Raw genomic sequence first — 26,792 nt, forward strand, 5'->3', positions numbered from 1 at the left:
ATAAAGGGAGAGATGAAGAGGAGGAGGAAACTGAGGAGTAGAATTAAACAGAATTGGAGGATTTTTATATTTTTTTTTTACTTCAAACCAAGCGAGACATGGTAACTGTACTTTTTCAATAAATGAACCTAGTGTTTTATAGGTTCAAATAGACACAAAATCTCATTTTTATTCATTCCACTGGTAGTCTGTTTTGCTCAAATAGCAATAGAGGCCTGTCTCTAATACTGGCCTCTATCCAATAAAGGCCTGGACCGCGATGCACTTGAGTGAAATAAAGGCCCGGGCCTATATTAGAGAATTTACGGTATATCTGGTCACATGTTATGAATTAGAAAACAAGGAATCTGCTTTTATGATAAAAAGCAGAAAACAACATCCCTATAGATCTTCATTACTGGCCTCCAAAGGCTGATCTAAAATACCGACTAAAACAAAGTATTAATTGTATTTTTTTTTTAGCCCTGACATATTTGGCCGCTCCTCCACCCCCAGTTTCCCTTTTTGTTATTACTATTCCCATACTGAGATCGTTTCCACAGTAATTATTTTAACTATATTAAGCCTGAGCCAAAAGAGGAAGTGCTGACATCACCTAATTAGATCAGATTGTGGGGGCAGCAATCATATCTGTGAATCATATACGTCAAGAATAAGTGGTCAAATATCTGCTGAGCAGGACAGTATCATGATGCTTCCTGTGCCAGTCATGACCATTTCCTGTCTGGGATGCATACAGGAAAATCCCTGCTGGCATAAATCCACAGGGGGCAAGTAAAGGTCAGGCAGAGGAGTGCAGCTACACCCATTTTTAGCAGCAGTCAGCATTTCTTCCTGCTGATTTGATACCAGTTATCATGTTTGTGTACTTTGCCAAAGTTTTTGGAAACCAACTATACAGAGTTCACCGAATCCAAATCCTTAAGAGTTTAAGAGAGTTCACTTAGAAACACACTCACACAAATAACAGGTGATCTTATGGCGATTTAAATCAACTTACGCTTTTTATCCACAGGATGTACATAGGAGGACTCAGCCACCTTACCAGCTCTAACGTTAAAGGTTTTTTCACACCTGACCAGCTTTTGGGTGAAGACGAATAGAGTGGTTCAAATGAAGGAGCAGGTAGTACTGAAATAGTTTTACTGTTTAGAAACTAAATAACTATGCCTGAAGGAAAATGAGAACATGGCAACTTTCCCAAAGAAAAGAAAAACATTTTTTTTTCCTTTTTCTTATTTTCCAACAAAAAATACTTCGACAAAGGCTTTTTCATTTCTAAATCCTGCTCCTCAAATTCCTGTGAGTTTTAGTTGTCTCCTTGCTGCAACACACCCAGCTTACATTTCTATCAACTCGTTTTGCGCCCTAGCACTCGGTTTTGTGTGTTCACATGTAAGGGTAGTGTGTCCCTATAATTTTAAGAGCTAGGAGGAATTGTCCTTCAACCCTTAACCTCTTAATATCCACCACATTTCTGGGAAATTCTTGCCTATTTTGCATTCCCAAATGGAAAAGCAAAAACTGTGGATCTGTAAGGCCAAAATACATGTGTGATACGTTATTTGAAAGCTAACATTTTCTAGTTTCTGAATATATATATTAAAATTGGGTGAGTAAAACACCCAAGCTGCATCAGTTCAAACATGACTCAACGTTTTGTTTTTTTAATTCTTGAAAATAATAAGTCTTTTTTGAACAGCAGTAATAAAGCGCGCCAGCTTCCATTCATTCATCCTGTCTGATGAACTGCTGCTTGTTTTACTCACATGCCTGGAAGATGTCTAGTGCTGCTACCACAGATGATTTCGCTCTCGAAATGGAATTGAACGATTCAGATCAGCTAGCCGAATGAATAGAAGAGGAAGAGCGTAGCCGCCTGTGGCCCGGGCTTCCTGTTACGACTCCAGTCCGCATGCGCGGATGACGTCATACACGCCGCTTTGTTTTTAAAACATATAAATATAAAAAATATAACCGCGGATGTCTGGGGGACAGTGATTCGCCTACATGTTATGAATGCTGGCGTACCATAAATGATCAATTATGAACAGCTAAGTTTGTGCCTTCAAGTCGATCGCCCATAGGAAGACGTTTATTGGATATAAGCAAACGGAATATCTTCAGAACGGCTCCAAATGACACAAAACTTATATGGGTGAGTAGAACAAGATGTAATAACGTAAAATCAAGGGCCAAATGTAAAAAAAAAAAATAAACATTGTTCCCCTTTAACTGCAGACTTTTATCATGAACAACAGCTGATAGAAACAAACTTCATAACATGTTTTTGTAATTTTTCTGTTTTCACAGAGAGGAGAAAAAAATACTGATCCAACTCAATCTAAATGGGAAACTATTTCTAAGAATGCGATGCTAAACTCAGCTCAATAATGGAATCAAATTACCGTGAACAGCATGGTCCTGTTCTCCTGCAGGCTGGTTGGCTGCACACTGGTTGAGCTGGTTATCGGATCTTTAGTGTTGTTGTTAGAAATTTCTGGACATAGGCCGTTCTCATCGAGGTGCAGGCTTGGAAAACTGGAGTCTCTCTTGAGCTGAGCAGAGGTGGACCCAGTGGTGGCGTTGCCAGCCGTTCCATTCCGAACAGAACCATTTACCAGTCCAGCTGAAGGGAAGGTAAATGCCCTCTTAAGCCCATCTACCAAGCCTCCGCCTCCTTTATCCGTTGTCCCTGAGCTGTGCAGCAGACTGAACTTCTCGATGCACTCATCTATTAGGGCGGGTGGGGCTTTCTTGTGAGCGACACTCACCCGGCCGCAGAAAAGTACCTCGAACTTCTTAGCGAACGTCGACGGAGACACAGCAGAGGTGGGGGCGGAAGTGTTTGATGAAGAAGAGACAGAGAGGCATGTTTCTGAAGAATCGCTGCTTTCAGAGCTCGTGGACGTTTTGGTGGAGTCGCCGCTGATGTCACTGCTGCGTGCCGAGCTTTTACCAGCATGCCTCAACGTACTGATGATCTCAGGGACCTGAAACAGAAATATAAACAAAGAAAGAGGAACTTTTTTAACATTCCATTTGGTAAACACAGATGTAGGGACTGTCCATGCAACTTTTTGCTTTTTGCAAGATTTGCTTTCAGTTAAGCATTAGCAAAGGTTTGCCAACATTTCTGACAAAAACTATGAACTTACAGTAGAACCTTAAGGTAATTGGGATGGACATCAAAGAAGTGGGGTACATTACATTTCTAAGTCTGACCTAGTGGTGTCAGTAATGACACCAAACTGAAGGTAGGCTGCTGCAAAACTTACAAGAGGAATTAAACAGTAATGTGGCACATTGCAGTTTGCAAAACCAAAAAAAAAAAAGTTGAGAGATGAATGGAAATTACAAATGCTTTTAAATAAGAATTTAAATTGCTTTTTACAGATTCAGCATTTTCTGCTCATCTTTTATTTTTTGTCTTTGGTTTGTTCAGGGGCCATAATCTATCATTAAATTCAAATCCCCCACACAGAAAAAAATAAGTTCATTTGTTGCCGCTTTCTAATTGTGAAACTCGGTTAAAAAAGAAGTAAGTTTGGTATAAAACTGAACGCTGTGAGTTTAAATAAGCAGACCCTTCAGAGGGGGGGTGGTAGCAGGCTGTAAGGCTGGTAGGAGATTTAGAGAGATCTTAAAATCTGCCATTTGACTGAATTCAAATTAGTCAACACATGGAGGGTTTTTAAAACAGCTGCCAATATCATTGGGTCTTGTAGTCAATAAAAACACACAAAGCAAACTGTAAGATGCTAGAAAGTAGGATCCAAACTCTGAAATGTTCCTGCTGTTAATCTGAAAGTGCAGGGCTGTAAAATCAACAACAGACAGATGAGCCCTATAAGAGAGGAGTTTATCTGTTATAGATGAACTCATCTGTTTTAGGGACAACAAACAGACAGAGAGCAGACGTTCCTCAGTCTGCTATCAGAGACTAGTGGATACTATCAGCTAAAAGAGGTCAGAGCAGTTTTGAGTGATCTCACTTTTAAGTAAAAAAAAATGGTTGATGTTTTTTGTCTTTAAAAATGTTGCCTGATTTAATCTGTTTAAAAATAATTATTAAAAGATAAATAAGAATTGCGGATTTATACGCATGACAGGATTGAAAGAATGTAAAATGCTATACAGAGTCATTTTTTATCAAACGACAAAATGCTTACTGTAACAACATATGTACTCTTCAGCTCATAGTGAGCAAACATGAAGTACAAGGTCATTGTTTCCTGGAAACAAGCAGCTTTTTGTAAGACGCTTTTGCACGAAGCAAAACCATATTAGAACCTTTTCCTCACAAAGCATGCTTTGTGCTCTCTGGTGACTGCACTCATTTCTCAACTGACAAAGGTTTTAAATTTTTTTCCATTTCCATGTTCGCTTTTATAGCAAATTACTTCAAGCCTTTTTGTGCATTTAATTCAGTTCAGTTTATTTACATAAGGCCAATTCACAACACATGTCATCTCAAGGCCCTTTGCAGAGACAATTCAATCAGATTATCCAGTCAGATTGGCTCAAAGTTTCTAAGGAAAACCAGCTGATTGCATGGAGTTACTGACTTTGCAGGACATGCTCTTCCAGGATACGCATGTGGCGACAGTCAATATTCACAAGCATTGTGTTGTTGACTCTACAGTAGTCACTCACTTCGAGGTTATGCCAGTTAGTGAAATCATTCTTCAAGATTAAGTTTTGTTGCAGGAAAATGGCAGATTTTAATGAAAATATTCGATTCTAGGCTTGTGAGACCTTTGAACCTAGAACTTTATCTCACTATACTAGTGACTAAATACACCACAAAGAAATTTGAGGATCTAAAACAGACACACAGAAAGTGGAACCAACAGGTTGTTCTAGATGCATGGTTTCTCTCACTGTATTATAAGCCTGGCGCCTGCTAGGCTTTACTCACCCCACCGACAGGCTAAGTTGTTATTTTATACTTTTCAAAGTACGTCTAAATAAACTATTTAGGATGATACAATGAAGAGTAAATTTGGTAAAAATGGTATGAAGACCACTGCAGGTCAATATGTGGAAAGGTAGGGGGATCAGCTCTTTTTTTTTTTTCACCACTCTGAAAACCATTTCCTTTTCTCTACCCTCTAACTAAGAAAGGGTTGGACACTTTCTCTGTATAAAGTCAGAGGAGTAGTGTAGGAGGTGTGGGGCTAAATTGTTTAGCTGGTGACAACTTGAGTGCAACGCAACTGTAGCCTGGCCAGCCAGCCTGACTTATGCCAAGTACACAGCACATCAGTCCGGAAAGGTCTGTAAATACTATTGGATTGTTAATTTTTTTTTAAACAAAACAAAATGAAAGACCATGTTAAATAGAAATAAATGTGTGTTCTCAGTCACCCATATGAATTTGATTAAAAACACTACCAAGTATACAATATTTGTTTCGGATGTTTTTCCATTTCACCGACTAACCTTACAAAAGCAGAATTGGAAAAGTTGGAGAATACCAGCATGAATCTTGCTACCTTTCATAGAAACACCAGCATCCTTATGTTTACATGGATGCTGTTTTGAGTCATGAAGCTGTCCTCATTGTTTTTGCACCACTGAAATGCAGGCGTAGCCACAACAATGGAATGCTGCAATCTAATGTTGAAGATAATCAGTTTAAATTGAGGTTTCTCAAGCCGCCACTGCAACACCACTCAACCTAACCTGCAGGTGAAGATGACTCACCAGGACCAGCTTAAGGCCCTGTTTACAAGATCCTTTTAAAATGGGATTTCTTTTCCGTGTTCATTTAACACATCTACATGATAATTATGGTTGCAAATTATTGATTAGTTAATTAATCTTATGTACATTGATCTTATCAATTGACTAATGATTAAATGGTAACAGCCACATTTAAAAAAGCATTTTATAGGGATGCACCAAAATGAAAATTCTTGGCCAAAAATAAAAAAAACACAAAAATAGGAAAACTAAGGCAAAAAAACGAAAACTGAAAGAAATCCATCTATCCATCCATCTTCTCCTGCTTAGTCCTGTCAGGATTGTGTAGGGGCCAGTGCCTACCTCCGGCAGCCTACGGGCAAGAGGTGGGGTACACCCTGGATAGGTCGCCAGTCCATCGCAGGACAACAGAGAGGAACACCTAAGTACATTTTTTGAGAAGCCAATTAACCTAACAGTCATGTTTTAGGACTGTGGGAGGAAGCCAGAGTACCTAAAGAAAGGATTATGTAAAATATAAGAACTAGGGCTGCAAGTAACGACTATTTTGCAACTTGATTAATCAATCATTAATTGGATAACCAAAGATTCTTTAAAGAAGACTTCTTATGAATTTAAACCAGGCTAAACTCAAATTTTTCCACTTGAGGAGTTCTTGATAGAGTGTATCGACGGACTAACCCTTTATCTTAAATGCAAAATGTTAATTCTTTTTACAATCTTGGTGTAATTACAGCTCTAAGTAGGTTGATCTGTCATCTAAAGTCATGTTGTAGAGTCTCTATACTCCAGTTAACGATTAATTTATTAGCTCCTATTTAGAACCATAGCATTTTTGGCATTTTTGATGTGTAACGACCAAAACTAAAATCAAGGAACTTCAATTAATCAATTACAGAAGTTTCAAATATTTATTTACAATTACTTTTTTTTTTTTTTGCAGAATCACTGGGAAATTTTCTTACCTTTTTAAAGATAGATTTAAATCTAATAAACGATCAATGACGTTAATTATTGCTTATATCCCAAAGGACAACCTGTTATTACCATACACCTAAAAATTAAAACAGCAACAGCAGAAATATAAACAAATTGTGTAAATTTGCTGCCAAACCTCTAGTGGGCAGGATGTTTTTTGAATCTTAAAAATAGTGTGGGCACTTTCTGCTTAAAAAACAAAAAACAAAGGAGAAAACAGCTACTAATTAGCTACAAACTATAAGAGTCAGCAGCACCACAACTAAGTGCACTGCAATCTCCCAATGTTTTTGATATCTTCTGTGATATCTGATCGGCAGCTGTCATGTTGTGAATGTTAGCATTAGTTTCTGATATCAGTCTTAATGAACATAACAGAGCTTCCCCATAAAAGGAACACAGGAAGCAGGAGGCTTTTGAAAACTATTGCATTGTGAAAAACATTGTGACACTCTGACATTCTCAGCTGTCAGAGCGAACATTTACCATTGTTGTGTAAAAAAAAAATGTTCACCTCATTTGTACAAAGAGTCAAGTGCACACAAAGATCTTGTCTGATAGACTTAATGATTCCTGACTGTAGCAAAGAAAAGTGCAGCAAGGTATCCTGTATTGGGTAATAAATGCTTATACATGATCAAGGCTCAACCATTAAAATGAAAATTGGCCAAGATTGTTAATACAGTAATACATTTTGTATGAAAGACATCTTAGCCCAAACCTGATGATAAAACTAGGACAGTTTGTTGTATTTTACTGAATATGTAGGACAACAGAGTATTAAAGCCAAATGGTGAGTGTCAAAGAAAAGCTGCCCTGACCCAGGAAATGGTTTGTCTAAAAAGTGAGGTGTAACACAAATCTTTTACTTAAAGGAATAGTACACCCAAAACATGATTACTCTTCATTTTCTACTCACCCCCATGCTGAACAACACTCTGGAGTACTTTTTTGATATCTCAAATGCATCTGGAGATCTGGGAGGCTTCTTGCTGTCTGCTGACATTCAAATAATGGAGGTCTATGGTGACCGAGGCAGAAAGGTCCATAAAAGTCCACAAAAGCGTGTCAATATTCCTCCATACTGCTCGTCCAATGTATTCCAAGTGTCCTGAGTGGGTAGCATCCAGAATTTACTCGAAACGAAGTCATTTAGAATGTTTTTAGAGCATAAACAGTAGTGTATAGGATTTCCTGAAAGCGCGCACATGCGCGATCCCGACGCTACGGAAGCCGGCAGACCAAACCAGCGCATTTAGCTCAGCAAAGAACTCATGCTCTTCCTCAACACTGAAGTCCTCAGACATTTTTCTTTCGTTGTTTCTTTCTTTGCACAGGTAAACAGCACATTTCTTCTTCTACGCTTGCATTATTGGCGGAGCAGATGCTGAATGCGCACTTTCATCTGGTTTGGTCTGCCGGCTTCCGTAGCGTCGTGAACGCGCAGGCGCGCGCTTTCAGGAAATCCTATACACTACTGTTTATGCTCTAAAAACATTCTAAATGACTTTGTTTCGAGTAAATTATGGATGCTACCCACTCAGGACACTTGGAATACATTGGACGAGCAGTATGGAGGAATATTGACACGTTTTTTGTGGACTTTTATGGACCTTTCTGTCTCGGGCACCATAGACCTCCATTATTTGAATGTCAGCAGACAGCAAGAAGCCTCCCAGATCTCCAGATGCATTTGAGAAATCAAAAAAGTACTCCAGAGTGTTGTTCAGCATGGGGGTGAGTAGAAAATGAAGGCTAATCATGTTTTGGGTGTACTATTCCTTTAAGTAGATAATATTCACTGTAACACAGAGCTGAGGTTTACTGCACTACTGGCATTGAAGTTGGGATAATAAACAATAAAATGCCTCAGTAGAAAATAAACTACTTCTGCTGCAAACATAATCTAACCTCAAAAGGAAGAAAAAAAACTTATATAAATCAGATAAAACAGATGAATGCCAGTTCCATCAGAAAATGCCATTTTTTGCTTCTCCTATTTCGATCCAATTTAATGAAACCACAATGGCTGTGAACCAAACCACGGAACAAAAGGGAGGAAGTAGATGAGCTAAGCAGAAGCAACGTTTGAGTCACACCAGGACTGTCAGTCAGATGAAATGCCTGAACAGCAAATATGTCTTATGAACACACTCAGGTCTTGCTGCATCTTGTCTCGGTATGAGGTCTGCTCAACCCAGTTTTTGTTTTTTTAGTTTTTCTAATTACGTAATCAAAACTAAACCTGTCGGGGTGTGCAGGTGGCGCAGTGGTTAGCGTGCACAACCCATGTACGGAGGCCTTAGTCCTAAATGCAGGCGACCTGGGTTTGAATCCGACCTGTGTTCCTTTGTCGTATGTCTCTCCCCCTCTCTCCTACCTGCTTTCCTGTCAGCCTACTGCAGAAAAACAAGCAACTAGTGCTGTAGTGCTTTAAAAACGTAAAAAAAAAAAAAAAAACTGTCAAACAATGAGACAGAACATGTTAAGCTGAAAATGTGCTCGGATTTTGCTATTAGATATCCAATTGAGTTGATGTAGATATTCTAAATCATTAAGTTATCCTTGTTAGATTTCATTAAAGAACTTCATCCCAAAATAGTTGTCTACAAAAGTACTAATTTAACTACTCAACATTTGGTCGAGTTGCAAACCCAAACTAAACTCTTATCTCATAACTTGTGTTTGACCAAAACAAAGCAGCCTGCAATTCTTCCATTATAGAACAATTATGTGTGGTTTTCACTTCTCCTTTCCAATGAAATTTTGAGGACTGTATCATTTATTTGAACCTACCCATGTTAGGTCAAATTTTTACAGAACCAACAATGTGATTAAAGCCTAAAGTGTTTTTAAGGTATGTCTCAACAAATCATGACTAGTCACACAAGTTATTAAGGGATTGTTTTGGCTAGTGATGTGTACTAATCCAGGCTCTCATCAGGTGTTGTTCCTCTCTGGTGTAATGACCTACAGGGTGCTACTAGGACAACAAGATTCCCGTCTACCATCAAGGAACTTTAAAAGACTCAGTTCTTCAGAGCATCTACTTATCCTTTACCCCCCTAGGCTTTCACTCTACTTATCTATAAGCGTCTAAACATTTTCCCACAGCCATTTCATGACATCATTCGATTGGTGATAGTATATTAGGGGTTTCACATACACATCAGATATAAAGTATGTTTATGTGATGGGCTATTATTTTGCTTTTAGAGGCCAATTATGTGGTAACTATTGGTGGAAAGAATGATGCCTGTAACAAGCATGCATGTTCTTATCCTCAAGTAGTTTCACGAGTCTGAAGGTTTGTTTTATAAACAATATTTGCCTAAAAAGGTTAGAAAGATAAATGAAGATAACAACCAGTCCGGCACTGTTAAGAAGATCACTAAATTCAATGTTATCATAGAGTTATAGACACTACTGTATCTCTGCTGCATAAACAGGGCCCTGAAGACACACTAAAGCCAACAGCTAATCCTAGCATTGGACAAGTTTGAGAAAACATTCCATCTAATGCTGCATTCTATGAAGGACATTTTCACCTGCTCATTCGAACATCCAGACATCTTGTTTGTCACTTTTTTGCCTCAATTGTGGGAGAGAAGCGTGCACTCTTGGAAGTCTGGACACTTCCAAAAAGGTTTTTTTTTTTTTTTTTCCCTTCCAATCAAATGACTTTTCTTAGTTTTCACTAAAACATTTGAAACAACTCCTTATGAATCTCTTTTTTTACAAATGTGAAATATGAAAATGCATACTGATACAAAGCTTTTACAAATTATTGTCTAAATTTTTTAGCTTTATCAATGTAATGATTCATATGTTGCAGCCCTGAGGCAATGCATGCCCTTTTCTTTTGTAACTATGTCATCTTTTCCAGAGAGCAGCAGTGGTTTTCTCAAGGAATTCATCCCACTGCAGATTTTCGCTTTTATCGTCCTTCAATGTTTCAGTTTATTAAACTTATCTTATATCAGAAGAACAAAGCCTGAGTTAATACAAAATGAAGTTTTAAAAAAAAGGAAAAGGTCTATTTAAATCTGACTAAGAGTAAAAAGGAATTGGTCAATAAAACAAATAATTTGTTTTAATTGGGAAAAGGTCTTGCTTTTGATCATTTTCCTATCGCATTGAGTGTCCTTGAGCTTTAGGTCACAAACTGATGGTTGAAACTTTTTCAGGCAGAGATTCCTAATGAGAAGCAGAACTCATGATTCCGTCAGTTATGGCAAAATATACAAGTTTTGAAGAAGCTCACTTATTTATAGCATTTTACAGCACTTCAGCAGTAGAGGAGGAACAGATCCCTTTTGTCTCCTCAGTTCAAAGAACATTCACCAAAAAAAAAAAAAAAATGTCTCGGGAACCATCAAAATATTTTTTTGCAACACATGAAATCGGCTTGAGCGCAGTTATTTTTTATTGATTACTCATGAACAGATTATGTCTGCAGTGTTTCATAGTTGTCTTGGGTTCATTTTTGACCCGCTGTATGACTTTAAAGTAATGATAGTAGAAGAGTCACTGGTAAACCACTGGTAAACCACAGCCCTCTGGTTACTGCATTTATGAATGACAGCTCTCGCTCTTCCTCATCATATTCCCAAAGTTTTTAACTCGGTCTGGGCGATTTTAAACATATTGACAATTTTGAAAAGAGATATTAGATTAGAAGTTATGGTTGATATCGAAAGTGTCTAAGTTGCTTTATAATTATACGCAATGTATTCCAGGTTTTTCTTTTTCTTTTTTATCATTTCTAATGTTTATCTAAAGCCGTTTCCTAAAAAGAAAAAAATGTTTGTGTGACATTTGGGACAAAAGTTAGATTTAGAGGTGCCTTTCTTATAAAAAGCTTATAAAAAATAAAACATCAAAAGTAACTATTGTATTTCACCATTCAGCTTAAAAACATGAAGAAATTCCTTTTAACGCCTTCCAGATTCAGTGAGGTACATTTCTAATCTGTTTGTGAATTTCTTTAATGATGAATGAATGATGTGATTCTTTGGCGTATCTGATGTTGTGGGACACATTAAATCTCCTGTCTGACACAGAGACACAGAACTCATCAACAAAAATGCAGTCATAGTCAATAAACAGTCAGTTTACAAGATGTTTTTTTGTCAGATTAAACAGAATCTTCTAAAAACAAACCTTAAAACAGGCATTAAACACAGTTTTCCTCATAACCATATTTTTGTAATGAGATACATTTTTTGTATTCTCATCTTAAATATCACATCTTTAGCTGTAAATAGGAATTCATTATAACAAACAGAAATTGAGTGTAAAATATATGTTTGTGTGTGAAGTAACAAGCTTTTCCACAATATTCACATTTATTGAAATAGACTGGAGTTGAGTCAAATAGGACCGTCTTTGCTGCACTAAACGGTGGTGCAGAAAGACGCCTTGTCTCTTTCTGAATGGGATTTGCATGTTGTCCCTGTGAATGTGTGTCTACTTGAAAAACATGATTACTATATTATTTGGTAACTCAAATCATCCTTAGGTTTGTTTGTTTCTGTGTTACCCTGCATTGGATAGGTGACCTGTCCGGGCTTTAGCTCTCATTTAGTTCATAAACGAACTAGTGGTAGAAGATAAATGGAAAGAATGAATGACTTTAGTTAATCAGTTATTGCATGATTCAACCGGGGCTGTACTAATATTTTTCACATAGTTCCAGGATGGTCTGGTTGGCTTTTTCCCTTATTATGGAATTATTCAAACAGTCTAAAACATTTAGGTGTGAGAAGAAACTAGAGATAGACCGATACACAGCTGGCTAAATTTTTTTCTTGTATCAGCCAATACATGCACACACTGACTAATGTATTAGTGCGTTCAGCAGCCATGCCTTGAGATCCTGTCAAGTACATGCATCGCTGCTCCTTCCATTAGCTTTCCACTGTTAATGTTTGGTTTGATTAGTTGATAAATGTTTTTAGTTAAAATTATGACTTGTGTAGCATTTATTATAATTGCGTCATCTCTATCATGTAAACTGAGGAAGAAAAAACAATGTTGGTTTAAAGAATCGGCCAAAAAACATAAGCAGCACATAACAGAAATGTATTAGATTGATGTCAAAACAATCAGTATCAACCTCATTAAAACCTAAACAGATAAATCTCAACAAGAAACCACACAGAGGAGATGGGAATGGGGGCGCGGTATCTGGTATGATATATGTACCTTTCTCATTATAAGTTCCCTCTTACAGATTTTAAGTTGTACATTTGAGTAGCGAAAGGAAACTGGTGAAAAGATGGCTTGTTGGGTGACAGCTTATGCTTCAGACACACAGCTGACTGTATTTCTAACAGTGGAAGGTTTATAGGAGGCTGATCTCACACAGGAAGGCATCTGGACACAAAGTTGTGAGGTGACCCTCAGATCGGCCCACTCACGGTGCAGTTACACTGAAAAAACCCTCCAAAGTCCTTTAGAAAGAAATAAGTACAACTAGTGTAGTGTTAACTTGGAGAGGAAGGAAGTTACACAAGGGCTGCAAAAAATAGAGAAGTTTCAGCTTAGTGCAATAAACAAAATGAACTATTTGAGGTGCACTAAAACAGGCAAGACAGGGACGACAGGAATAAAGGAAGAAAATGGTTGTTAATAAGAACGACTGTAGGAATATATCTTATACTGAAAGCCAATAAAAAATCTAGACAAGAAGCAGAATCTCAACACACCAACCACTGATTATCCACATTTGATCATCCTTACATTTTAAACCCTAACACTTATCTTTTTATTCAAAGTTGAGGATTTTTTTTTTTATAGTTAATGTTTTGACTTTGCCTCCTGATCTCTGCTTCGAACGCCACCTTGATAGAGGTGGTGAACAGCACGTCTACCATTTCTAAGGCCATTGTTGCTAATTCTGCTAGCTTCAAAGGATTTCCATATTTAGACCCCTCAACTTTCACCGAATATTATTCAGGAAGAATGGACGTGGACACACAACAGCCTAAGCAGTCATAGCAGCACATCACTTCACACCCGTCAATCTAATTGGCTCATTACATCCATCCTCTGTATCAGACAGAGGATTTTCCGCAAAAATAGAGTAAAGTGCTCCACATTACTCAATAGCGTAAAAAAATAAAGAAGAAATGCAAACCTGGTTTGACTTAATTAGCAACTTAGCTAATTGGTTAGCTAAGGTTTATCTGGATCTGGGTTATAAAACCAGGGTCTTATTTAAAAATAAATATATATATAAATAAAAAAAAAAAAAAAGATTCAACCAAAGTCTCTCTTTTTAGTAAGAGCTTTTTCAAGTTGTGAACGTAGCTCAACACATGAGCTGAGTGTTTCTTAAAGGTATCATTTACACTAAAACCCCAAAGGGAAATAATCACTTAATATATAAGCATGGATAACTAAGCATATATAAGCATTTCAGTATCGGGTTCTGATAGAATTATAACCTTGACTAAAACTAAAAGTTTGACCGTTTAGTAAAAACCGACTATTTAAATGTCAAATACTGTAATCTAATCACTTTGATTAAAGCAAGAAAGGAACATTTGCATGCAGTGCTGCTAATACAAAACACATCAAATACAATAGTATTGGAAATAGTGTTAGTGCAACATTTACTTGATTAAAAAGGAAAAAAAACTGGGTAATTAATTGCACTTGCAATATAAACGCAATTTAGATTTTAAGTAAAATCATTCAGCCCTACTCATAAGTGTTTAATAATACATTATAGTTAATTACTTTCTGTTGGTGAACAGCGAAGCAGCCTTCTTTCAGCCAGCAGACCAGAAGTGCAGCAGCAGGTGGGGGAGGGGTAATGCACCTTTACTTTACACACCAGTCCGAGAAAATCACGGTCACACAGACAAATTTCACATCTATCTTATTTTAAAGACTTTAAACCAAAGGAAAATATTGGTAATTAAAAAAAATGAGTTTTGTTAATAAAACTGTATAATTCTGTATTTATTAATACAGTAATATCTATGTCAACAGGGTTGAACACTTCTCAGATAAGACGCTATTTTTGTTTACACAAGATGTGGGATCCTTAGAGAGATAAGTAAAGTTTTGAGAAGCAGCAAATGAATGAAACAAAACATAAGGAAGGGAAGTATTAATGCTGTATGACTAATGTAATTCAGTTTTATAGATAGTGTGACTGAGCCAAATGGATACAGACATCTGACTGCTGAGGTCAGAAAAAAGAAGAAAACATAAACATTACAGGGAAAAACACAATGAAACACAATTTTCAGATGGCCATGAAAATCAGCGACGAGGATGACGAGACAACAAAAAGTCCCGTTCTCCTCTTTCCCCAGTCATGTGGCTGAATCTTGTGCTTTTTGGAGCAAAGCCAAGTTCAAAGTTCAATATATATTTACCCGAAGAGCTGGATCACTAACAGAGAGTGAAGCACAGAGAAGAAAAAGAAAACACTTTCAAATAGCGCAGGGTAGGCTAGAAAACGCTATGGGTGAACAAAACAAACTGATATCCCCCGATTTGAGTCAATCTAAACAAAAGGAAGCCATTTAGCTCCCATCTAAGGTGAAAGTCCTAAAACACCAGACAAACATGACAGGCTGATGGGAAATGTGAATGGTTTGTCAACTGTGAATCAGACAGGCCCCTGTAGGCAGCTGTAAAGTCATATGTTGGTCACATGAGGGGAAATAAACTAGAAGAGGCAAATGAGCAATATCATACAGCCAAAGATTGATTTATTTTTTTAATGCATTTACCACTGTCCTTAAAGCAGCCTCCTTACTACATTTATTTTATTTATTTGCTGTTGAATAATAATACTAGTATCAATATAAGGAAATGTTTTCGACACCAGCATTCCTATCTGAGAATTGGAATTAAATCAATTCTCAAAATCTAAATTGACACCCAGCTCTAATAACCCAAATATTGTCAGTTGGACTTTGCAAATTCAAAGAGTAACTGGTATAATTACCTCTGTGAGTAATTGGAGATCACATAAAAATGCTATTCTGATGAGCAACGGCAGTCATAAAAAACAACCTCTCATTCATTCTGTGCTCCAGATACAGAGCAGCGAGAATCACAGCTCAGCACTTTTAAAGCTCGTACCAGAGAAGGATTGATGGACAGGCTCCAGGGTTTAAATCCTCATAAAAGCGTCTTTTATCAGCTTTAACTGATAGACTGCTGAAGGAGCTTCATACAGACTGTGACTAACAAGCTGAAGGAATACACCTGTCTTCTGGCTTGGTATCAACAACCTGGCAGGAGTACAGCTACTATGACTCACTCACATAAACCTACACCCCACTGGAGACACGCCGGATCTACGTGTAAACAGCTTGACAAGCTTGACAACAGCCAACTACAGATCTAAAGAATAAACAAAGAGAACTGAACTTTATTGATCTCACATTGGAAAAATTTACCTCAGCATAACCCATTCCTTTGGGGAGCAGCGGGCTGCCATCGTGGGGAGCTTGGGGAGGAGTGTGGGGTTAAGGGTCTTGCTCAGAGACCCAGAGTGTCAGTCTGTGGGAGTGGGTCTCGAACTCACAACCTCAAGATTCCAAGCTCTATGCCTCCCCACAGATCTCTGGTTTTCTTTGTTTGCTCTGACAATTTTGAATGATTTAGATTCTTGATTTTCTTTAAAAAGAAAATCAAATATGTCAATGAGATTAAGAGATTCAGTTTAGAGATCTGCTTAGTGACCCCAAATTGTGCAAGTTTTTAGTTTTGATTCACTGAAATAAATAACGGGGAAAAAAAACATTTGTCTTAGTTTGACATGATTAATGTCGTAGGGAAGCGGCTGTTCCAACCGTTGTATTTCTGAATTCTCCTGACTGCCAGACTTTACCCGAGTGAATAAAGTGAATGTGATTGATCGTTTATCAAGGGGGTGGGATTGTTGTTGTGGAAGGTTCGCAAGCAAGTTTGGTTGTGGCCGGTGTCTCAGAAGCATCTTGCTAACCAGTTAGCAACTTAGTGCTAGTAGGTTCCCAATGGGAAATTACATTGGGACCAAGTAGCCTTAATTTGTTGACTTAGAAACGACACTGTCAAGGAACGCTATGGACAGAGTAAACATGCAAGAGGAGGAGAGTTTTGTGTCGGAGGTCGTAGATGAGTCTCCTCCGTCATATATTTTTTATTCAGAGGATGAAAGCGGGGATGAAGATGTTGTGGAAGAGGACGCCAGGGCGACAGAAGCTTGGTTTGGTGTAGAAGGCTTCCAGCCGTCCATGTTTGAGCCCTTGCCTCGCAACGCAGTTCTGTTAGCTCTACGCCTGCTGAAGACACAGACGTCCATCCCTGTGAACACTGGGACGGAACTTAATGGTAAAATAAATTATTCTTATAATTTCAACCGTTGCATATATTAGCTGCATAAAATAATAAAAAATAATCCCACAGAATTTAAGACAGTTATTTCCTTTTCTTTCTAAATTTTGGGACAATATAGTCTGATAAAGAATACATTTATATACATGTTTAACCCAGAATGATTTGAAATTTATATATGATTTCCCTACGACTTTAAAATCGACAAAAACAGAAATTGGCAGATTTTAATAAATAGCTAATTTAGGGCTGCAGTTAACAAATATTTTGCCAATCGATTAATCTGTCAATTATTTTTTGGATTAAACAATTAATAATCCAATATCAAAAACATTCCTTAAAGAAGATTTTTTTTACTAAATTAAAGCAGGTAAAACTAAAAATTTTCCACTTGAGGAGTTCTGGATAGAGCATATTGACAGATAAAACATTTTAAAAATTTTTTTAATATAGGTATGATTACTACTCCAAGTGGGTTGCTCTGTCAGCTATATGCCTGTTTTAGCGTCTATATTCTCCAGTTAACGATTAATCGATTACTAAATTAGTTGACAATTATCGATTAATTGCGATTAATCTGATTATTTCAACCCTAGGCCAATCATTTAGTGCCTCTAAAAATAAAGATATTCAAACATGGCATACCCCCACATCATACCCCCTTTCCTGTCAGCCTACTGTGAGAATAACTACCCACTAGTATTGTAAAAACAAAAGATATTTAAACACACCTAGCCCTGTGTAAAACATAAAATATCAGTCACTGTGGTTTTCCAACCTGCTCTTCTGAGCTCACCGTCCTCCATGTTTTAGGTGTCTCTTCATGTTTTAGGTGTCTCTTCATGTTTTAGGTGTCTCTTCATGTTTTAGGTGTCTCTTCATGTTTTAGGTGTCTCTTCGCTGCATAACATCTGATGTGAATGAATCAGTAATTAACAGGTTCCTGGGGCTGCTGAGAAGGTCAAGCAGTCATTTAAATCAGGCGGTCTGAAACAAAGACGTATCTAAAAACATGCAGGCTGGAGAACCTCTATTCTAGGAGAATTAAAGCAGGCCCAGACCATGATACTTCCAACACCAGTTCGAATGCAAGTTTGAGCCATTTATTTTACAAACAAATTAAAAAAGAAAGAGACCCAAATATAATGGACGTAAGACTTTGCTTCTGATCTGTTCTTGAATTTCTTTAGAGCATACCTGGAGTTATCAGCAGGTTATGATTAAAGGATTTCTTTACCAACTGTATGGCACAGTCGGTTAATAATTTGATTTACTCAGGGGCCATTTGACTGATATTAAAATCTGTTTGACAATTTCACCTAAATGCAAAAACAAGGAGAAACAGTAGGTGGAAAAAATACTACATAATTGCATTGACCTATTGATCCTGTTTATTGTTAATGGAAACATTAACATGACAAACTAGGTACAGATTAAAACTCTGGCCCTGTTGGAGCAGATACCTCTGACAGGGCCTGTAGTCTTTCAAACATGTCTGGAGATTTTAAACAGAGTAAGGAAATACCAAGGTTCAAACAAAACCTTATCTTTTAAGTTTGGAGGAATTTTGAGAAGTAGAGCCGCTTACAGTTTGTGAGCTTTTCAAAGCAGCTCCTGAATGTTCAAACCTCAGTGATCCAAACAAATAACCGGTTAAACGACAACAATAAGCAACAGGAGGACAGATTTAAAATGTGGTACCGTGTTTTGACCCACTTTACTTCACAGACAGACTGAGACAAAGACATTTCTGTCCTGAAAACTGCTCTGTAAACCGGGTTAAAGGCTAAGAAAGGAGAAATGTGAGCAGTTGGTGTGGTATTGGCTGGTTTGGGTCGGTTAATATCATCAAGGGACTACAGTAACTGACACCTGACTGTGTTCTTTTCCTGGTGTACTGCGGTTAGAGGTCCTGACCCAATAAAGCGGACTGGTTAGCCATTCAAGTCCGCTCCCGTTAATGTAAGCTAACTGCCCACTTAGCATTTAAGGCGAACTTTAACAGCGCTAATAACTTCACTCACATCTTTCTGCTCTTGCTTGCTGTTGAACAAGTTGAACCGCTGGAGTCGCGCTTTCATCCCATCCGCCATAAACGTCCCAAAAAAAAACAGACGTCAGCGCTAATTTATCCGTAGCCCGTTTCGTCCCGTGTGTTGAAGTCCAGTGTAAATTTATGGAAAGTTCATTTTGCTCTCTAAAAACCAAGGAAGAATCATGCGGTTAATTTTACTGGCAGTGAACATAAAGCAGCGCTAATATCCGGTTTTGACCTTTCAAAATAATGAACACAACGCTGAATGTTGGCTCTCTGCTTTTATTGTGACGGCGCGAGGAGTGACTTCCTGTTTTTTTTCTAGCTAACTCTTGACAACGTGACCCAGTTCCGCTCTCCAATGTGTTTTGGGGATGGGCTGGACACAGTTCCTGTCCGCACTCACTCAAAACTTTAGGCGGTAGATGTTTTCCCCTGGGTGGTTAACACAGTTACCGTTACCTCATGAGGATTGTATCAGTTTTCCTCGTAAATTTGTGGGAATATAAACATTATTTCCTGTATGCCGGAAGACCAGTCCTAATCTTGCAGGAATGAATGCCTTTTAGGGATAATTACTGTCGGAAAACTACTAAACTTAAAGCTCAGAGGACTTAGTTTATTATTAATGTCAGACAGACCCCCAAAAAATGTATGGAGGTCCAAGAGTGACACAATTTAAAGATTGGACACGTTAATACCTAAACTTCTACATTAAAATTAAAAGAATAAAAGCAGAAAATATGTAGAAAAAAAGAACATAAATGTTTATATTTTTATGTTATTCACAAAACCTATAGATATTTTAGCAGATTTTTTATTTTCATTATTATGTGGTCTCATTCTGAATCTCACAACAATTGTATCATATCTGTCATCTTTACATATCAACGCAGTATGTCGGTTAGGACTGCTAAAAATACTACTAAAAATAATGTTTACCACTAAAATAATAAAAGCAGAAAATATGTAGAAAAAATAACATAAAGGTTTATATTTGTATGTTATTCACAAAAACTGTAGATATTTTAATATTTTTTTTATTTTCATTATGTGGTCTCATTCTGAATCTCACAACAATTGTATTATATTTGTCATCTTTACATATCAACGCAGTATGCCGGTAAGGACTGCTAAAAATAGAGTTTACCACTTATATAAAAAGGTAATTTCTGACAAGTCAGACATGTAATTTTATAATCCATAAGAACTATTTTTTTAAGTAAGTGAAATATTTTCTTATGTATTGTCCCAAGGTCCAGGCTCATCCACAGAGGTGATCAGGAGATTTTAGTTGCAGTTCCTAAACTGTGGAACGAGCTGCTCTTTCATAGTAGACTAGCTTTAACTCTTTAAAGTTTAAGAGTTTTCCCCCCTCTATTCTATAGTGTTTGGGTCTTGTTTCATATTTAGATGATCTTTTATTGTTTTCTTTTTCTGTGTGTGTGGAACCTTGACCAACTGCAGTGTTTCTTAAACGTGCTATATAAACACATTTGATTTGATATGTTTAGTTTATTATTAATGTAATTGTCACATTTAACCCATCCTGCAGGGAGCAGAGTGCAGTGTCCAGGGAGTATTGTGAGGTTATGAGCCTTGCTATGGGACCCAAAGTGACAGTCTGATCTTGCAGCTTCTCTAGATGAAAATCCCCTACTCTCTAACTACAAGGGCGAATTGTTTATTTACATTTAATTATTTCTTTTTTCAGTTATGAGATTTAATTCAAATCAGATATTAACATGAACAAGTTCAGAGGCATTGTAAGGCATTGTAGATAAGCACTGTATAAAAACAATCTCACCATCTGATATTAAATCACTCTAATCCTTTCTCTGTTCGAGGTCAGTAAGGATAATCAGAGTATTTTGTATTTCCTTTACAGTTATGTAAAGAAAATAATAAATTCACACTTGTAATTCAAATAAGACAAAACTAAAAAAAGTAATAATAAAAAAAAATATATACACATATATACATATACACATATACATACATATAAACACACACACATATACACACATATATATATATATACACACACACATATACATATATATACATATACACACATATATATATATATATACAAAATACTGCGATTACTTTTCTCATTTTTGATTTGATTTTTTTTCCTTCTGTCTTTAAAGGAAGGGTATGTCAACTTGGTAGAATTATCTTTAAACCTTTGGACATTTAAATACATCCCCAGCTGTACCTCTGATTCATTTAAATTTGTAAATTAGAAGTTAGAATTAAGGGCATAATGACAACAAAAAAGGATTTCTTCATTCACTTTTACCAAAATAGATTAAAGGGACAGTAGACATAGTGTGTGTAAAGTTCTGAATGTGAAGAAAATTATTTTTAAAAAGTGGCGGAAGATATTTAATCATAACGAAACTTCTCAAACTTATGTCACCACAGCATTTCATTTATTTATCTACTTTTCCATGTTTTTTTTTTGTTTTTTTAGAAATAAATAATACTAATACTAATACTGTAAATACTGGAGCATTCAAAATGCTCCAGTAAATATTGGTGGTGTAATTGAGTGTTCATGGTTGTTGACTTTAGTTTGTTTAAAAAGTATAATGAGCAATACTGCAAAATAAAAATAAAACAATAAAAAGAAAAGAATAGTATACAAAAGTCATATTTGTAGTTAACAATACATTTGAAATTTGATCAAATATGTCAACAGGAACCAATAATCTATGTTCCTTAAAGGCTTCCACTCTAGAAGACCGAAATGTATGCAGTCCGGTGGCGACACCTAGTGGTTTGTTTTGTTTTTAACGCTGCAGCGGAATTAAAAGATGTTTTTTCACTGAGAGGATTTCTGTCTCCTGAGACAGTGAAGGACGTTTTAATTAAACTCCCAGCTGTACAGCTTATAAAAGGACCTGATCATGATTTCCCTTCACAGATTGTTGATTGTTCATAAAATGGTGAAAAGAAAACTGGAATGAACAGCAGGAGTGGTTTGAAGTCCCAAAACAAAACAACAAAATACAACTTTTTTTAATTTTTTATATTGTTTAATCTAAAGTACTTTAGACTTATTGAGCATTCTTTGCAGTTTGGGACCAAAATGAAGATTTCTGAGCCCTCACTGGGGAAAAAAAAACACCCAACGGATTCCAAAGCTTTATAAACATGAGGTTGTCCTTATTTGTGGCTGCCCTCCCTAAACAGTCGCACAGCTCATGGAAAATTAACTGTTAATAGCCACAAGGGAGGAACAGGCTATAAACAGAAAAGGTAAACTTTCTGGTCATAGCTCCTTCAGTTTGTAATGCAACAAAAACCTTTTTGGTCAAACATACTTCACAGTGGTTCGTATGTTCAGCGCAACAAAAAATGTGCCCATTATGAAAACCAGTCTCTAAAGTTTGAAGCTCGGCTCTCAAACAAACCCAGTGTTCTTTACATGACAAGGATTTTACTGAAAAAGAGGAAAAACATGAAGTAGAGTAAAAAGAGCAAACTTCAGCTTCTAAATATGGAGGTGGAGAGTTGATTATTTGGGCTTATTTTTTGTTGTTGTTGCTTGGTTTATCTCTGGAAGGTGAGGCAGCTTCTGAGGTAGCCATAGACCGGGTTTAGACTGCTTTGATACAGTTGAACTTTCAGAGTTAGCAAAACTATTGTCTTCATCTAAGCCTTCAACTTGTATGTTAGATCCAGTTCCAACCAGGTTATTTAAGGAGGTATTTCCTCTGATCTCCTCCTCCATTTTAAATGTGATTAATCTAACCCTGTTACAGGGATATGTACCAAAGGTTTTTAAGGTTGCTGTCTCTTTACCAAGATGACTTAGTCAATTATAGACCTAAATCCAATCGTTCTTTCTTATCTAAAATTCTTAAGGAAATAGTTGCCAAACAAGTGCATGAACACTTACACCATAATTAACTTTTTTAAGAGTTTCAGTCTGGCTTTAGAGCTCATCATAGCACTGAAACAGCTCTGGTGAAATTCACTATTGATATTCTCAAGGCCTCAGATAACGAACTTGTATCTGTATTTGTCCTGTTAGACATCAGTGCTGAATTTGATACATTTGATAATAATATTCTTTTAGAAAGACTTGAATACTTGTAGAAATTAAAGAAACAGCACTAGACTGGTTTAAATTTTCATTCATATTTCAGTTTATTCATGTTAATAACAAATCTTCCTCATGCTTAAAGGTTACCTTTGGAGTACCACAGGGATCAGTGCTAGGATCAATTCTCTTCCCTATATACAGTATATGCTCCTAATAGGTAGAATTATTAGACAGCATGAAATTAATTTCCACTGTTATGCTGATGATACCCAGCTATATCTGTCTATAAATCCAGATGAAGCTAACCCACTACATAGATTACAGGCATGTCTTGAAGACATAAAAACCTGGATGAACCCCTTGAACCCTACGGACCCACCGGCGGGTCCACCTGCTACATGACCTCGTAATTCTACCAAACCCCCAGTATTGATGTAAAAAACATATTTGGCACAGTTTGGTGACATTTATGGATAAATGTGCCAAAATGGCCTCTCCGCCTAAGAAATTTCTCACTAATACCATTCTAAAATAAATATGATTCATCTGATTGAGTCCAAATTTGGTACATTTTTACACATCATTTAGATTTGAAAGTCTGTACTACTTTTTTGTGCTATAAATAATATTTTGGTTGTGTTTTGCAATGTTTATTTCAAAGAAAATTTTGGCGAGGTTCAAAAAATGCAAAATATTTTGTACTTTGTTCCTAATATTTCAGGCAGGGTCAAAGCTACAATGGTGCTGACACCAGAAAACCATTCTATGACATCTTACCTTTACAGCCGTACCAAAAGTTTCTTATTAAATCTAATAGCTTTGAGGCTATAAGTTATTTACTTTTGTGTGTTTTTGTCAGGCAGAAATTTATTTATACCCCTTTAGGGTGTAAGAGGTTAACTTTCTGCTCCTGAATGCAGACAAAACATAAGTTATAGTCTTTGGACCAGAGTCTTTAATCTGTCACTTTATTGAATAGGATTAAATTGATCTCAATTAATAAAGAAACAATTATTTTCGATCAGGATCTGTCATTTAAATCCAATATCAAAGATGTGTCTAGAATTCCCTTCTTTGGAATATTGCAAAAATAATAAATATCCTCTTGAGGTGAGGCTAAGAAACTAACCAACACATTTTTTTCCAAGCTGGACTATTGTATTTCTTTACTATCGAGAAGTATTTTGGATCAGTGATTTTATGTTCTTTTTGAGTGTCTGTTTCTGTCTTTTTGAACTCCCAGTTGGCCTTAGCAGAACGCCACTTACTTTGAGCCTGGTTCTGTTTGAGGTTTCTTCCCGTTAAAAAGGAGTTGTTCCTCTCTACTGTGAGGGATTTCCATGGAGTCAACAATACTGCAAGCAAATCTCCACTCACTACATGCTCATCTGAGAAGAAAGAATTCTGCAAAGTCAATGATTTGATGCAATCAGCAGGTTTTCCTTAGATAGAAAACTTTTATCCAATCTGATCCATATGATCTGATTAAAATCTCTCTTTAAAGTCCCCTGACATGACATGTGTTTTGACTACATAAACAAAACAAAAATATAATTGGCTCGAACGAACCCAATTTCTGTTTCACGGAAAATTACAAAAAGCAATCTAGAATCCAGCTGTTGAATGAATGAGCCGTATATCTGCCAAGTGAGTGAAGGCTTTAGACTTAACAAGAAAAGTTAACAAATGAACACAAATATAAATATGCTTTATATTATTTATTAAAAGTATAGTCGAGGATGCCCTTCCGGGTGAAGCGGTCCTAATCGTCAATTATTCTGGTGATATACACTATATTGCCAAAAGTATTTGCTCACCTGCCTTGACTCACATATGAGCTTAAGTGACATCCCGTTCCTAATCCATAGGGTTCAATATGACGTCGGTCCACCCTTTGCAGCTAGAACAGCTTCAACTCTTCTGGGAAGGCTGTCCACAAGGTTTAGGAGTGTGTTTATGGGAATTTTTGACCATTCTTCCAGAAGCGCATTTGTGAGGTCGCACACTGATGTTGGACGAGAAGGCCTGGCTCTCAGTCTCCGCTCTAATTCATCCCAAAGGTGTTCTATCGGGTTGAGGTCAGGACTCTGTGCAGGCCAGTCAAGTTCATCCACACCAGACTCTGTCATCCATGTCTTTATGGACCTTGCTTTGTGCACTGGTGCACAGTCATGTTGGAAGAGGAAGGGGCCAGCTCCAAACTGTTCCCACAAAGTTGGGAGCATGGAATTGTCCAAAATGTCTTGGTATGCTGAAGCATTCAGAGTTCCTTTCACTGGAACTAAGGGGCCAAGCCCAGCTCCTGAAAAACAACCCCACACCATAATCCCCCCTCCACCAAACTTTACACTTGGCACAATGCAGTCAGACAAGTACCGTTCTCCTGGCAACCGCCAAACCCAGACCCGTCCATCAGATTGCCAGATGGAGAAGCGCGATTCGTCACTCCAGAGAACGCGTCTCCACTGCTCTAGAGTCCAGTGGCGGCGTGCTTTACACCACCGCATCCGACGCTTTGCATTGCACTTGGTGATGTATGGCTTGGATGCAGCTGCTCGACCATGGAAACCCATTCCATGAAGCTCTCTGCGCACTGTTCTTGAGCTAATCTGAAGGCCACATGAAGTTTGGAGGTCTGTAGTGATTGACTCTGCAGAAAGTTGGCGACCTCTTCGCACTATGCGCGTCAGCATCCGCTGACCCCGCTCCGTCAGTTTACGTGGCCTACCACTTCGTGGCTGAGTTGCTGTCGTTCCCAAACACTTCCATTTTCTTATAATACAGCTGACAGTTGACTGTGGAATATTTAGGAGCGAGGAAATTTCACGACTGGATTTGTTGCACAGGTGGCATCCTATCACAGTTCCACGCTGGAATTCACTGAGCTCCTGAGAGCGACCCATTCTTTCACAAATGTTTGTAAAAACAGTCTGCATGCCTAGGTGCTTGAATTTATACACCTGTGGCCATGGAAGTGATTGGAACACCTGATTCCAATAATTTGGATGGGTGAGCAAATACTTTTGGCAATATAGTGTATTTATGCAAGGCCGTCCTATGTGCTCATCCCCATTTTCACTTATTGGAGGTGAGTCTGACATAGAGGAAAAATTGCAAATCTTCTTTTGCAAAGTAAGCATGTATGAGCGATGCAAACAGCAATATTGAAACAGGGCGTGCACGAGGAGAAATGGGCTTGTGCATGCTCTTTCATACGTTTAATAGGCGCTCCCTCTCAGAAGCAGGTACAGAGTTGTGCATGTGCATTTTTTGTGGAATTTTTGTGGAAAGTGGAGAGGGTGAGTCTTTCCAAAAATTCGTGAAAATCCTCCACTTTACCCACTATAACAAATAAAATGTATACTATCAGGAAAAAGAATGAAATAACAGTTCCCTGCATTGGATGGGATTGCCGATATCCGATCCAAATGAATTTCATAATAAAATGATTATACAAAGGTAATAATCGATATTTTATACAAATTCAACAGAATTTATTTTCCTTTTTCAATAAAATGAATTGGATCATGTTTGGTTTTGTCTGAATACTGTGTAAATTGTGGTAGTTTTACTCATAGAAACCCTACTGTTAAGAACTCAAAGCAGTCATAGTTGTGCTCTCAGTAAATGTTTTGGTTTTCAGTCATGTGTGTGTGTCCTTATTTG

At 37.3% G+C, this 26,792-nt stretch overlaps 1 protein-coding gene across 4 annotated transcripts in view; it reads right to left on the bottom strand.

The window, feature by feature from the left end:
* tbc1d1 (TBC1 (tre-2/USP6, BUB2, cdc16) domain family, member 1) overlaps positions 1-26,792 on the bottom strand; it is a 77,664-nt gene that overhangs the window by 44,888 nt on the left and 5,984 nt on the right. For 3 of the 4 annotated variants that reach the window (XM_038301671.1, XM_038301668.1, XM_038301669.1), the window contains exon 3: positions 2,409-2,993. In XM_038301671.1, the coding sequence (XP_038157599.1) occupies positions 2,409-2,993 (585 nt within the window). Of the gene's footprint in view, positions 1-2,408; positions 2,994-19,058; positions 19,256-26,792 lie in introns of those variants that run through there. The other variant, XM_038301672.1, reaches the window with a different exon arrangement.

The sequence above is a fragment of the Cyprinodon tularosa genome, unplaced genomic scaffold, assembly GCF_016077235.1.
Source record: "Cyprinodon tularosa strain WSP-4 unplaced genomic scaffold, ASM1607723v1 ctg470, whole genome shotgun sequence".
In the NCBI taxonomy this organism is placed as follows: Eukaryota; Metazoa; Chordata; class Actinopteri; order Cyprinodontiformes; family Cyprinodontidae; genus Cyprinodon; species Cyprinodon tularosa.